The sequence below is a fragment of the Pistacia vera genome, unplaced genomic scaffold (assembly GCF_008641045.1).
Source record: "Pistacia vera cultivar Batoury unplaced genomic scaffold, PisVer_v2 Contig33, whole genome shotgun sequence".
NCBI lineage: Eukaryota > Viridiplantae > Streptophyta > Magnoliopsida > Sapindales > Anacardiaceae > Pistacia > Pistacia vera.
Genome location: NW_022196146.1, coordinates 165,912 through 181,525, shown reverse-complemented (window position 1 = coordinate 181,525; position 15,614 = coordinate 165,912). Strand labels below are relative to the sequence as shown.

At 30.9% G+C, this 15,614-nt stretch overlaps 1 protein-coding gene across 1 annotated transcript; it reads left to right on the top strand.

Annotated features, from left to right (window-relative positions):
* The first annotated feature begins 11,444 nt into the window (after positions 1-11,444).
* Positions 11,445-14,083, top strand: LOC116137546. The gene is made up of 6 exons (XM_031423242.1): positions 11,445-11,625; positions 11,706-11,885; positions 12,065-12,127; positions 12,245-13,235; positions 13,417-13,609; positions 13,757-14,083. The coding sequence occupies exons 1-6, from the start codon at positions 11,445-11,447 to the stop codon at positions 14,081-14,083; spliced, it is 1,935 nt and encodes a 644-aa protein (XP_031279102.1).
* The last annotated feature ends 1,531 nt before the right edge of the window (positions 14,084-15,614 follow it).

Sequence of the window (15,614 nt, the reverse complement as noted above, 5' to 3'; positions counted from 1 at the left end):
TTGGGTAAGTAAACTTTTGCAGTTTATTCAGCCATGAAATAAGAAATTGGTGTAGATGTATGGTGGGAGATAGCTCCTTTGTCATCATTTAATGCATAAATAGACTTTTGAAGACACTACTGGGACCTTTCACTACAACAAAAATGGCCTACGTAACATGCAAAAAGTGTTACCGTAGGTAATTCATAGCATTTATAAGGATACTATGACAACCCGTGTTACTAAAAAGTAGACATTGGTAACACTTTTTGTATGTTACTAACCATTTCAGTAACTGTCATAAAATGCTGTTGTTAAGTATATTGTAGCACTTATTCGTAGTTACAAATGATTTTTGGTATACTGCATAAATGCTATAAATAAGTTTTCTGTAACATTCGTAACCTTTACAATTTAATTTTCTGTAGCATCTTAAATGTCTATAAATAAGTTTTCTGTAACTTTCTTAACCTGTTACGTTTAGTTCTGTAACATTATCAAAATGCTATAATAAGTGTTTTTAACTTTGTTAACCTATTACAGTTTAGTTTTCTGTACATCTCAAAATGCTGTAAATAGTATTTTGTAACATTCTTAACATGTTACAGTTTAGTTTTCTGTACATTGTTAAAATGCTACAGAAGAGATTTTAATAACATGTTAAAAGTGCTGCCAAAGTATCATTCATTGCATTTAGTAAATGTTACAAAATTATTTTTCCATAACATGTTGAAAGTGGTATCAATGTGTCTGTTATAGCATATATAAAACTGTTATACTTGTTATTTAAATAATACAAATTATAAATAATGATACACTAATTTTCCAAATAACATTTCATTGATGGTAAACCTTCATATATAAAAAGTTTGCACATATGCCTAATAAATAGGCACCAAACATCCTTTACATCCATGAAATCTAATATGCTTCATATATCATATCACATTTTGTAACATATAAACCTTCATATACAAAAAGTTTTATATATGTCTAACAAATATGCACATATCATTTTTACATTATAACACCTAGATGATTGGAAAATTAACTATGAGCAACAGTTAATACCTTCCAATCATTTAAAAAAAATTCTAACAACAAAAACCATCATGCATACCATCTTCCATTCCAAATTGTGCTTTACTGAAAAAGTACTCTTGCATTTTCACAACCTACAAAAGCATTAATACAAAAAAATCTTCAATTCTCATGTAAATTCTCAAAGATGACAACACATATATATTGTAAATTCAAGAAAAGATTAAGATAAAAGCACCCCAAATATTAAATGCAAACGAAAGAGGAAAAGAACATGATTAAATCTTCAACTTCACAGTCACTAGTTCTAAAAAATGGCACCATGCAGGTTTAAAAGAACATGTTTAAATATTCAACTTCACAATGACTAGTGCAAAAATGCCAACTGCAATTTTACAGATTGCAAACGGCAGTCTGCAATTTGCATACTGAGGTTTGCAAACTACAGTCTGCAATTTTGCCTATTGCAATTTGCAAAATGCAGATTGTAGTTTGCAAAAATGCTAACTGCAAAATTGCAAACTGCAGTTTGTAAACTACCGTGGTAGATTTTTCTATAATAATATAGAGCTTGTTTCATACAATATTGCATGCTAAATCTATTGATCCTACAGCTTAATTTTACTTGTATTTAGTAGTAGAAAATTACTGATCAAGCTTGACTTTTGAATAGTGGGGCAAGTTATTGATAGAGTAAGGAGTGATGTGCTTCCCTAGTTGTCAACTTTTTGTTAATGCAGCTGCAGTCTATTGCAAATATTGAAAAAAAATGCACAGGGTTGAAATTAATAAACTTATTAAACATAAATTATATATACCCTGACAGATCCAAACACTTCCAGCAGTAGGTTTTAAAACGTGATGCATTACTGAAATTATCGTTTAATGACTTAATATAAAAGAAGTCACTCAAGGTACAAGCACAGAAAAGAAGTCTACTATACCTTCATCTTATACCCATTCTCAAGAACTTTCAACAGTAAAAACAGCACCATGCGTGTTCATGTGATGATTCTGCAATGAACGCAATACTTCACAGCACTAGAAACAATATATGATTGATAAGAAACACAGATAACATCTGGATTTGTCTTAAACATCAGCAATCCTCACTCATTGACATGATGAAGCAATTTACAAATATTCAATATACTCCTTAAAAATTGACATGCAAACATTACCAATAAAACAAGATACAAGAAATAGGCAGGTCACAAACTCACTAAATGGCACCTGAAGTGTTTAATAAGAATTTTACCGATTATGCAAACTGAAACCTGATCCAAACGCAAGAGGCCTCACTAAAGAGCACATTAAAAGTCCTAAAGAAACAATCATTTCAGCTACTTTTCTGACAAATTCCACAACTTTACTGGCCTTCTTTTTCTTTAAGAACATAAACGTTGGCCAAGTTGCCACTGGAACACTATCCCTCACTTGTATGCAATTACCAACCTCTTATTAGCAATTACCAACAAAACCGCCATATGTAGAGCCAAAATTTAAAAAAAAAAAAAAAATCAGTAAAAAACTTCCATTTGCAGTTGAATTGACAAGAGTAACAATGGTATTTCAGACTAAAAAAGTAGACGAATTATATGTTGAACATGTCTATGAATACCTTTTAGTGTTGTTTTTAATCTTTACACAAAGACCAAACATACATAGATCAAGAAAACAAAGAAAAGCACAGCGAATATGTGAAATAAGTCTCACCCAAGAAATTTTGAAACTCACTTTCGCTAATTTCGCTGGTCGCTTCTTCACTCGCCCAATTAAAGACTACGCCGATAGCCTTGGATTTATCTTCATCCAACACAGGTTCACCTAAAACCCCCACAAAGATAAAATAAAAAAAAAAAAAGTCAAATTACCGAATTAATAGCCAAGAAAAAAGCCCTTGAAAAACCAAGTCTTTGAGAAATGTAAACCCACGTTATTATTCCGAGCCCTAAGGTATGAAATTTACTTTCAAGTAATTTCTTTTTTGAATGGAAGGGTAAAATGGTCAATTTACATGTATTTCGGATGTGGCCATATTAAAGTGTAAAGGATGATGTCATTGAAGAGAAATGAGGGTAGAATGGTTATAAAGTGATTGATAAGGTTAAATGGCATAAACGGTACCCAAGGGTATAATGGTCTTTCATACAAAACATATGATTTAAGTGTCCATAAAGTGCACCAAGGGTAAATTAGTCATTTACCTAATAGAATTGCTTAATGGTTAAGTGTTTTAAAGAAGTCAAATGGCATTAAAGAGTACTTCTTTATGTTGTGGGAGAATGACCAAAACACCCTTATATGAAAAATTTATGCCAAATGACCTTTATATCTAACTTTATTGACAATCACATTAGAGTATCAATAGAATGAATATTTACAAGGTTTAAAGAGAGAGTACTCAGCCTTGGAGACCCCAAATATCATCTTCTTTCATCTCTCAAATCCACCATAAAAGCCACTAATCCAAGCTTTTATTCTCAAATTTTCTTGGATTAAGTTGATTTTTAAAGGAGATCACCATCCACCTAAAGAACTTCAATTTCAAGGTTAAAGGTGAGTTTCAAAACCCTAGTTTTTCTGAATTTTTAGTTAAAAGAGAAATTCATAAGTGGTTATGTGTGTAAGGTAGAAAGGTGAAACTTTGGAGCCAAGGAGGAGTACCTTTGTGCTGAATACTAAGGTAAGGAAAAAAAATCTCCTTATGACTACAATTGATAACACCTAGGGTTTTGAAACTTACATTTATTTATGTTAATATGAGTGTGAGCTATGTTTTGGTATGAGTTGTTTAAATGGGTGTGTTGATTGGTGTTGTGTGCATATGGAGGATGTTATGCCAATTAAGAGATTTGTAGTTGGACGATGTTTGACACTTTTTGGTTCCGTAAAAAGGGAGGTTTTTATGGCCTTTTAATACTTAGAATGATATGGCAATAATATGAATGTGCAAATGAAGGTGACATGGTTAAAATGAATGGAATTCGGATTTGGCTGTTTTAAGACTTATACTGTACATGCTCACTGAATCAGTCATAACTGAAGTTATAGAAGTCCGATTGAGTTGATTCTTGAAGTGTTAAAAAGTTGAGAAATAGACCTAAAAGTTTTAGGCAGAAACCAGTTCGAATTGGAAGATAAGGTAAAAATTGCTTGAAAAGTGATGAACTATATGGCATCCAACTTCTTAATGGAAATTCCCATTGTTTCTAATTCTAATAAACCCCTGAATAAACTTAATACCAAAATTCCTTGAATTGTATGAGAAATTGAATGAATTAGTTAAGAAGTTTAGTAGATAATATAGTATGATTGAGCATGGGAAATGTTAGTCCATATGTTTGCATTCATAATGGTAATGCATATAGCTTATTTAGTGTCTTATGAAAAATTTATAAAATGTTAAAGAATGAATTCCATGAGTCTCTTGAGGTATAAACCAAGATCAGAAGAATGGATCTTATGAAAACCATGAGTCCTTTGAGGTGACGACCAAGAACAAGGTAATGGTTCAAATGAATCGATCGGATAACAAAGAATATGAAATCGTCAAGTATATAGACAAAACAAATAAGCATGCCATGTACATGAATATTTCATAAGTCATTTATGTTCTATGTTATATTATGTATGGTTATGTTATGACTTAGTTTATGAGAAAAGTCCAAAATGTATGATATGTTTTATGAACTTGTTATGTCAAAGAATGAAGGTCATGTTTTGTAGGTAGGTAAAGTCCTAAGTAATTTACTTGTATAATGAACCTTAATAGTTTATAATGGCCATATTCCTTACTGAGCGATTAGCGCTCACCCCACGAAATGTTTTAAAATGTTTTGCAGGTACGGATTAAGGCATGAAGCTGGGAGAGGATTCCAAGGGACGCTATGAGCATGAGGGGAGCTTTAATGATGACTAGAATGGTTTTGCTAATATTTAGTGTAGTATTATGTTCATATCTCATAATGTAGTAATTATGTCCATGTTCTATAATGGAGTAAATATGTTGTATTAATAAAGGAAATTATATTTTTGATTATACAATGAACTTATTATAGTTAAGAAAAAAATTAAACACATATATCTATATATGTTTTAAACTACAGTTTTTCTTTAAATAGGATTTTAAAATAAACTTTTTTCCTAGGCGTGCGTTTTCTAGGTTCTCAATGGCCAAGGGATACTTAGGAAATACCGGCTAGGGAGGGGTTTTACAGAAAAATTCAAGATTTAAATAAGCGTAAGACATGTAAACAACTATATATTTATACCTTTTTCTGAAGCGGCTCTAATTGCATTGATGTTTGCATTCCCATGAATCAGGTGAAAGAAGGTTTCCTAGAATTCCTCTCTATGGAAGGGTTAATACAAAATTGAACAACAACAGTCACCCCATTCAAAGCTTCATTCCATGAATCAGGTGAATAAAGGTTTCCTAGAATTGCAAGACAAATTACAGTTACTATTTATCAAGTATAAGGTCCTCATGATAATCACTAGCCAAGAAAAACCCTAGACAAATGCAAGCAAAAAAAGGATAAAAAACAATTGTGAATAATAAATTTAATCAGGGTCTTTAGGTTTCACAATAATGTTAACAAGGAAATTGAAAGAAAGTGATCGTGAATGTTTACCAAATAAGTGCTTTTCTTCAAAGCTCTCTTGACTTCACTGTGAAAGCAAGTAGTAATACTATGGAGAAGAGGAGGGGAACAGAGTGGAGAAGAAGAGGGGAACAGAGTGGAGAAGTCCAGATTTCAAGCGTACAATGGAGAAGAAGAGGCGAATGGAGTGGAGAAGTCCAGATTTCAGGCATCAAATGGAGAAAAAGAGGCGAACGGAGTGAAGAAGTACATATTTTAGGCTAAAATGGAAAAGAAGAGGCGAACGGAGTGGAAAAGTACAGATTTCAGGCTAAAATGGAGAAGAAGGGCGAACGGAGTGGAGAAGTACAAATTTCAGGCTAAAATGGAGAAGAAGAGGCGAACAGAGTGGAGAAGTCCAGATTTTAGGCAAACAAATGGAGAAGAAGAGACAAACGGAGTGGAGAAGTGGAAAGAAATTTATGTTGCCTTAGGGTAAAATTACTTTTGGGGATTTTGTGTATCAGATGAGTGACGATGCAATAGAGAAGTTAGAGTGTTTAATTTTTCTAACTTTTTTTTAATTTTAAGGGTTCAAACAATTTTGTTTAATTAAGGATTTTGGGTTGGTGGTATTAAAGTGTTATTTTCCCCGTTAATATTTGGGTATTGTAAAGCATTTTGGGTCCCTATATGAATGAAAAGTGACAAAATAAACCCAAATAATATAATAGGACCCCTAAACAATAAAAATGAGACAAAATCAACCTCATTTCATGTTGGCGGAAATGATATTTTGTTTCCCGTTAAATAATTGGGTTTATGGTAACACTTATAAAATGTTACTGTATTTTGATTATATGGTAACATTATAAAAAAGCTACTATATTACTAGGTCTATCGTAACACTTTAAAAATGCTATTGTAGTTCCAATATTAGTAACATTTTATAAAAAAGAGTTACCATTGATATAAAATGTGTTACAAAAAGTTAAAGTGTTACATATAAAAATTGTTATTGTAACATTTTAACATCAAGTGTTACCATAAATAGTCTACAGTAACACTTTAAAGAAAAGTGCTACTGTCCAGTGCTACCGTAGACCATTTTTGTTGTAGTGTTTATTTGTTCATAGAAAATGCTCTTAAAGGCCCTGATAGCTAAAGAGATTTTTTTTTTGCTATCGTTTCTCTTTTTTCCATGGTTAGCTTACGGATGTGGTTGCTTTAGCACTTCGTAGTTGACTATTTGTTTTCATTACTCTTACTAGGTTGTCATTTTGATCTGGTTTTTTGCATGGTGGTGGAGAAAAATGCAAGGAACTTAACCCCCGCGCCCCCCACAAAAAAAAGGAAGCAATTGGCATGAACCCTTTTTTTAATGATTTTTTGAAGATTAAAACTTTGGAAAATCATAAAATATCACATACTGTGCATTTTGGGTCAGGGTTTGTTTTGTTGTGCTTATAAAATCCCTATTTGAATTGTGGTGTATACGTTTGTTCAAGAGATCTTGAACTTTGTGAGGGACGATCTTTTGAAAAGAAGGTTTTTGGTGCACATCAAGGGACGATCTTTCTGAAAGTTGTCCTTTTGATATGGTTTTTTGCATGGTGGTGGAGAAAAATGCAAGGAACCTAACCCAAAAAGAGGAAGCAATTGGGATGAGCTATTTTTTTCAATGATTTTTTGAAGATTAAAACTTTGAAAAATTGTGAAAAAATCACATAGTCAATCATAAACTAGAGAATGAATACAAACTATAGGAATTGGACAAGGTTAGTATAGGCTTTGATATGAATTTGTTAATTTGTCCAGATTATTCAAGTAACAAAAACAAATTGTATTAATCAATAGGCAATGTGTGGAGAAGATGGTACAGACCAAAAAATTAAAGAAGAAGAAGAATTACAGGTATTAGTGGCAAATGTTACTAAACCTAGTGTTGAACATCGTGACCATGACATAGCAACAGGCAAATCAACTTTCAAGAAGACAAATGTAACAGTTTGAAAACAAGAACAAAGTGAACTAAAAAAAGATAGGATTGAACAAAGTACATCTTTTAAGCAAAATTGTCATGGGAATGAAAATAAAAGACAAAAGTTGTGATAAAATGTGTAAGCATTAGTTTGCACGAATGTTATTCATTACCACATTCAATTATAATTTTTTAACATTCTTATATAATTATTTTTATATTGAAACGAAACAAGGTTTAAAAAAAATTATTTTAACAGTACTTTTGGTCAGAAGTAATATATATTTTAAAACATATTATAAACATTGTTGCAAAAGTAATATAACATTCTGATTTGTCTGTTTTGCTTGCAATTGTAATTTCTCCAAGAAAACAGTATTTTCATTTGGAAACCGCAACTTAAATTCGTTAACACAGGCTACTCAAGTTTCCAAGAACATCTAAGTTAGTAAACCACAAGCTTCATTCCTGTCTGCTTTGGCTTGAGCAATAGCATATTCTATTTTAGTATTGGAGTCAATTAATTGTTTTTCCCGTCTTTTAAGAAGACAAACTTCTTCATGAATTTTTTCACAATTTTGTCCAGCAACTTTAACTATCTCCTCATGATCCTTTAATTCAATTATGACTTCTGCATATTTCTTCTGTAGATAGTTGTTTTTAGCTGTATTTTTCCTATTGAATGTCTAGATTTTTTTTCTTTTTCTGCAGTTTAATAATGATAATTGTTAGACCCTCACCAACGTCGCTTCATTTCCAGCAAATAGTACAAATTCTGTTAAGAAAACAAGACAAAAACAATTAGAAAATTATATGATTATCAAAATAATAAAGTGAAACAAATGATATATTTTATATCAGCAAAGTTACACCATCTAGTGTTAGTCTATCTAGATCTGTTGCATGTATATTCTTCAAATTCTTCCCACAATTAGGAACTATATTTACTTCCTTGTCGTTGTTCTCACGCTTTCTTCTCTTTTACAATTGGCTCTCTTCTATATCTTCATCATTTGGTTCAATCGGTGAATATATTTTTTCAGATGTAGATGGTGTAGGATGTGCAGAAACAATCAATTTGATTGGAGAAATTTTACTGCAGCTGTTGCAATTGGACCTGTTTTCACAAATATAATTTTCATTAACAAAATCAAAAACAATAAATTTCTAACAAAAATAAGGTGCAATTATATTAAAATTCATAATACCGCTTTTTGAATTAAAATCTGAGTATTTGCTTAGCATATCATAAATGTCAAAAGTCTATTGTTGTTGAATAAGAAGTTCCAATCTTTTGATTGCAATTTCATTTCCCTTACTGTTGTTGCTTTCATTGTCCCTCTTTTTGAAATCTGACCATCAGTAGGTAATCCACCCCAGCCTTTCTTACAACCCAATAAAAAGTACCTATCATGCCACCCTTGCAACTTATTGCTCAAACCTGTCAACAACACTTTACCCTTCCTACTCTTGATAAAGTAAAAGAGACTATTGGGTCTCTTTTTAATTGCATAAAAATAGTTAAAAATAGAAAACATTGGTTCAATTGTATTCATCAAGCAAATAACTTCAAAAGCCATAACAATTTTCCAAGCATTTGGATGGAGCTAGCTTGGTGCTATGTTATAAGCCATCATTACTTCTTTTACAAATGGAGAGAATGGAGGAACTAAGCCATATTGGAAAAATATTTCAAAAAAGGTAAGAAACCCAGAAGGAGGAATAGTGAATATATAAAACTCAGGCGAATCACAAGGTAGTAAATCATAATCGTTAGAGATATTGTAGTCTTTTCGGTAGTTTAGAACTTCTTCATCAGAAAGGGTGCTACTAATTTCTAAAATAGACATTTTCAAGAAGAAAAATGATATTAAGAACCAGTGGAATAGGAAATAACTTTACTTACCTACAAATTGCTTTTAAAGATGTTGAATGAATCCGCAATACGTAGAACAAGAACAAATACCCTAAATCCCCAAAATTATTTTAAATACATTGCAAGAAACTAAATGGCAGCGTTTTATTGAATTGTAGATTTTACAAATTTTCAAACATTATCATACTTAATAAACTGTGTTTTTTTTTTTTATTTCTGTTCACAAACAAATTGAAATTCAATTTATAGATCTATATGTTTTACTTTTTAAAACTAGGACAATTGTTTTCTTAAATCCTCATTGATGATTGCAATGTTCTTCTCTTAAACCCAAATTAATGATCGTACAAAATGCTTCATATTGCATTTGATTAAGCCCAGGTATTGTAAACATTATGAAATTTTCAACTATATTGTTTGATAATTGTTGTATTGACTGTATGTTAATTACATATTTGATTCTTTAAAGTTTTATTTATGTAATGAATTTAATTATGTCATTAATGAAGTATTGTTAAATAATTGATATATATATTTATCTATTTGGATGTCAAACGATTTATACGTTGTTCCTGTTATTGTAATGTTTTTTTTTTAATTATTGGATATTAATCGATTGATATATTGTATCCGGTCTCTTTGATTTTTTTTCCAGTTGATGCTTCTTAATGTAAACCTATATGTTGTATGCGTTAATTATTTTTGTTATGTAAAGTTAATAGAAAACATTCAAGGTATTTATGTGAATATGAAGTGGTTGATACATTGTAATATTGCAAAAATTGTTCGTTTTTATTGTTATGTGAAATTAATAGAAAACATTCAAAGTATTTATGTTAATATGAAGTGATTAAAACGTTGTACTATTGCAAAAATTAAATGTTTAGTGATTCATACATTGAATTGTTGTAATTAATGTACTTCGTATACATATAAATATATTTATGTAATCAATATTAGATTGATAGATAATTGTTTTTTTTTCTTTTCCTCATTGTTTGGTCTTATTGTATCTTTAGAACAAGATAAAGATTGTTCTTCGTAGCTACAATATATCTGCTGGCAAAGGTAAGGTAATGGTCTTGATTCTTTTAACAATTTAATACTTAAATGCTATATGTATTACTTTTTAAATTTCCAATATATATAACAATTTGTAGATGATTGTTATGTGCTTTTCATTAGTGTCCATGTGTTGTAAATATCTTTTGTTTTTATTTGATGTAGGTATATACAATCAACGAAGATAATTTGAAATTTATTATTGCAATATTTTTCTTTTTACAGGTAATGAAGCTTTTTTTTTTTCTTCAAATTTTTGTATATCATTGTATTATGCAATTTTCTATACTGGTCATAGAATTATGTTGGTTAGGTTATAGGACTGTGATATGTTCACCAATATGTGAAAATATTAAAAAAAACTCGACTACAATTCTTCTATAAAGTTGTAGTAAACCATTTAACGAATTATAATTTTGGTTTTGATTGTAATAGATTTGTTAATTAAAATTTTCAATGTCCATCCATTTATTTGGTGTATTATTACTTTTTGATATGCTGGATGCCGAACAATGTATTGGATCCTTAGAATTGTGTTAAGGTAATACTGACTTATGATTTAAATATAACTAGTGTATATTATTATATCTGTATTATTTGCCGAACAAGAATTTAAATATAACTATATAATAATCATTTATAAATTTATTTTTATAAGTATGCCGAACTATAATACAGAAATATAAAAATGTCATAAGTTGTTGTCGAACCAAATTTTTTGGCAATTCAAAAAGATATGATCTCTGTTTGCTTTCTTTACTGTATTAAATTATTATCAGCATGGGTGTATAATTGTGTTATTAAAAAAATAGAAAGAGTGAATATTAAATTGCTCGAGTCTAATTTTGTTTGTTGATGTGGAAAAGCATAGTGTGGAGACTACTGATGGAGTTTAAGCAAACATACGTTATATTTGGAAATGATAGAAAGTTATCAATTGGAATTTGATTCTGGAAATATAACTGCTATTGAATTGAGAAGAAGAGTGTGCAAGGAAAATAGGAAATTGAGAATGATTGTATTGAAACAACAAAGAGCTGCTAAAACTAAATTCGGTAATAGTATGAATGCCAAAATGTCTGGATTGAAGAGAAAAAGAGGTAATTAATAAATCAATTATTGTTTTCCTATCCCTTCTATAATAGTATGACAATTATACTATTGTTATTTTTAATTTTAGGAAATGCACCAAACAATGAAACAGAGTCTGTGATGGAAACAAATGTAGAGGTATTGAATACTGAAACAAAATTACTGTTGGAAACAACTGTAGACATATCGAATAATGAAATAGAGTCTATGTTGGAAACAAATGTAGATGTATCGAATAATGAAAAAAAAATTCGTGTTGGAAACAAATGTAGGTTTGCAAATTTGCTTAGGCCCTTCTGAAAATAATGATCGTATATACAAAGAAAACAGAAGATACAAAATGTCTACATTAAAAAGAAAGAGAGGTAAGGAAAATTTTGTTGTTATATAATTATGTTCTTTTCATTTTCTTGAGACATCTAACTGATTATATATAAAATTTTGCAGGTGCTGATTATTATGTAAGAAAAAAATCTAAATTAAAGCTTACTCCTTCAGAAATATGTAACAGTAAGTTATAAACTTTAGACATATATTTACATAACAAATTATTACAGTTCGTTCATTTGTGTAACAATATCATTATCTTTGATATTTGTTTAAAATTAGTGTTATTTCTATTGTTAGTGGATTTGGAACTGTTGAACTTTGGTGTACCATCTTATCATTGCAAGCATTATGGGGCAATCATGTGGTATGAAGAGGATACAATTAAGAGCAGACATATAACTTCTCCTGTATTTTCATTATGCTGTATGGATGAGAAAATTGAGTTGCCATTATTGAAAGAACTACCTGAATTGTTGAAAGAATTATTGGATGTAAACAGTGGTTCTAAAGGAAAAATATTCAAAAACAAGATAAGAATATACAACTCGATATTCTCATTTACAATGGGAGGGAACATTGATACTGATATCAATAGAAATACTAGTCCATATGTTTTCAAACTTTGTGGGCAAAATTATCATCATATAGGGACATTGCTTCCACCTGCTGGAAAGAAACCTACTTTTGCACAGCTTTACATCTATGATACACAATGTGAAATCAGTCACAGATTGAATTGTATGAGAAGGCAAGCAACTTATAATACTGTTGACAAGGAATTGATTGGAGAATTGAAATTGATGCTTGATAGGAACAATGAGTTGGTTAAAATTTTTCGCTTTTCCAGGGATTATATTGAATCAAATAATGTTACTGAACTCCACTGGCAGTTAAAAATCCATAGAGAAAAAGATGGAAGACAGTATAATCTGCCAACTGCATATGAAATTGCAAAAATAATTGTTGGTGATGTTGGACTATCGGATGTTGGAAATGATATTGTTTATCATTCAAAGAATGGTTTACAGAGAATTACTAACTTGCATCCCAGTTTTATGGCATTAAGTTATCCAATTTTGTTTCCATATGGAGAGGATGGATATAGGGTTGGCATTAAGCATAGAGAATCAGGTGACAGAGAATCTTCTACAAGGCATAAACTCATTATGAGATATTTTTATCCCTTTCGATTGCAGTATAGATTGAATGAAGGACACACTTTGATGAAATCTGGTAGACTATTGCAACAATACATTGTAGATGCATATATGGCTATTGAAGAGGAAAGGTTTTGTTGGATAAGAAAAAAAAAAATTAAAAAGTGATTTGTATAGCGGATTGATGGATGCTATTTCAAAAGGGGATGTTAATGTAGAGAATATAGGCAAGTGTACACTGCTACTGTCCTCTCACACTGGCAGCCTATGATATTGTATTCAAAATTATCAAGATGCTATGGCAATTTGTAGATATCATGGATATCCTGATTTTTTTTTGCACTTACACGTAATCCAAAAGTGGCCAGAGATACAATATATACAAAATGCTATTGGTCAATGTGATGAAGAAGGAAGAGTAACTGCTGTTTGTAGAGTGTTCGAGATGAAACTGCTTGAATTGATGAAAGAGATAAAGAATGATAAATATTTTGGTGAAATTATGGCAAGTAAGTTATGTTATAAGTAATATGTATATTTTCTTTTAAACTATTTGTTCATTTATGATTTATAATATGAAATTTACAATATATCAACAATTACTAACAATATTCTATTATATTTTCTAGTTATTTATACTATTGTATTCCAGACAAGAGGTCTCCCACATGCACATGTGTTGATTTTCCTCTGCGCTGAATATAAGAATCCTTCACCATCGAAGATTGATAGCATGAGATATGTTGAATTACCAGATAAAGAAAAAGATCCTCTTGCTTATGCAGCTGTTGGAAACTACAATATCCATGGTCCGTGTGGAAATTTAAATACAAGTTCACCTTGCATGGGGAACGGGAAATGTAAAAAACATTTTCCAAAGAAATTTGTGAATGCAACAACTGTAGATGATAAAGGGTACCTAGCATATAGAAGGCGAGATACTGGAGCATTTATTGAGAAAAATAGGTGTCAAAATTGACAACCGTTTTGTTGTTCCCTATAATAGAAATATGTCGGTTAAGTACGATGGTCACATAAACATTGAGCTCGGTAACCATCATAGATCAACCAAGTATCTATTCAAGTACGTCAACAAAGGACCCGACAGAATCAAAGTTTCTATGGAGGTTGCAAAAATAAACAAAGGGAGTTCTGGATGCACAAATATTACAGAGGAGGATGAAATTAAAGCTTTTGTCGATTGTAGGTATGTATATAGAAGAATAAAATATAATATATTTGTTGTTATTAGTTATAACTATAATATTGAAAAATGCAATTACTACATTTACAGATATATTTCCGCCATGGAGGCTTGCTAGAGAATATATCAATTTGATATGTACTATAGAGAACCAGCCGTTGAAAGATTTCCTTTCCACTTGGAGAATGAACAAACAATTGTCTTTGATCCAAATCAGAATTTAGTCAAATATTTGGAAAGCAATGTTGTTACTTAGACAAAATTAACAGAGTGGAACAATATGAAGAAGTGAGATCATTGACTTATTTTGACTTCCCAACAGAATGGGTTTGGAATGACAAGAAAGGAGATGGAGTCAACGGGAAGGTGGAAGATGCATTGGCAGAATTTACTTTGCATTTCCAGGCAGCGGTGAAAAATATTATCTGCGGATGTTGTTAAATTTGGTTGGAGGAGTAACATCATTTGAAAATATCAGAACTGTTAATGGAAGGATATATCCAACATTCAAAGATGCATGTTATGCATTAGGCTTACTAGATGATGATAGAAAATGGAATGATTGCTTGGCTGAAGCATCAATATGGGCTACTGGAACACAGTTACGACAACTATTTGTAACAATTCTTTTATTTAATGAAGTCGTAAACCCATCAGAATTGTGGCAAACAAATGTAGATTGACTATCTAAAGACATCACATATAATCTTAGGAAAAAAAACAGGAATGAGAACGATGAGATACAATACGGAGTAGTTACACAATCATGCATTGACAAAGATTGAAGACTTCACTAAAAAAAAGAGGGCAACAATGGCTGATTTTCATGGATTGCCAATTCCATATCGCACTGAATTTGAAAATACGCAGAATAAGTTGATTACTGAGGAGTTGAATTACGATATTGACAGAAAAAAATCCTGCACGATGATTTATACAATGGTCTAAACAATGGGCAAAGAGACATTTACAATTCAATTTATAATGAAAGAGCAACACCCTTTTTTGTTTACGGGCATGGTGGAACAGGCAAAACATTCCCATGGTCAACAATAATAGCAAAATTGCGGTCTAAAGGTAAAATTGTTCTCGCTATTGTGACGTTAGGTATTGCTGCATTGCTGTTACCAGGAGGAAGAACAACTCATTCATGTTTCAGGATACCTTTGGATGTAACTAAAGAGAGTACATGTGATATTAAGAAAAGAACGCAATTGGCAAAACTAATTTTGACAACATATTTGATAATTTGGGATGAAGCACTGATGGCAAATAGGTATTGGCACTTGATAGATCTTTGAGGGAC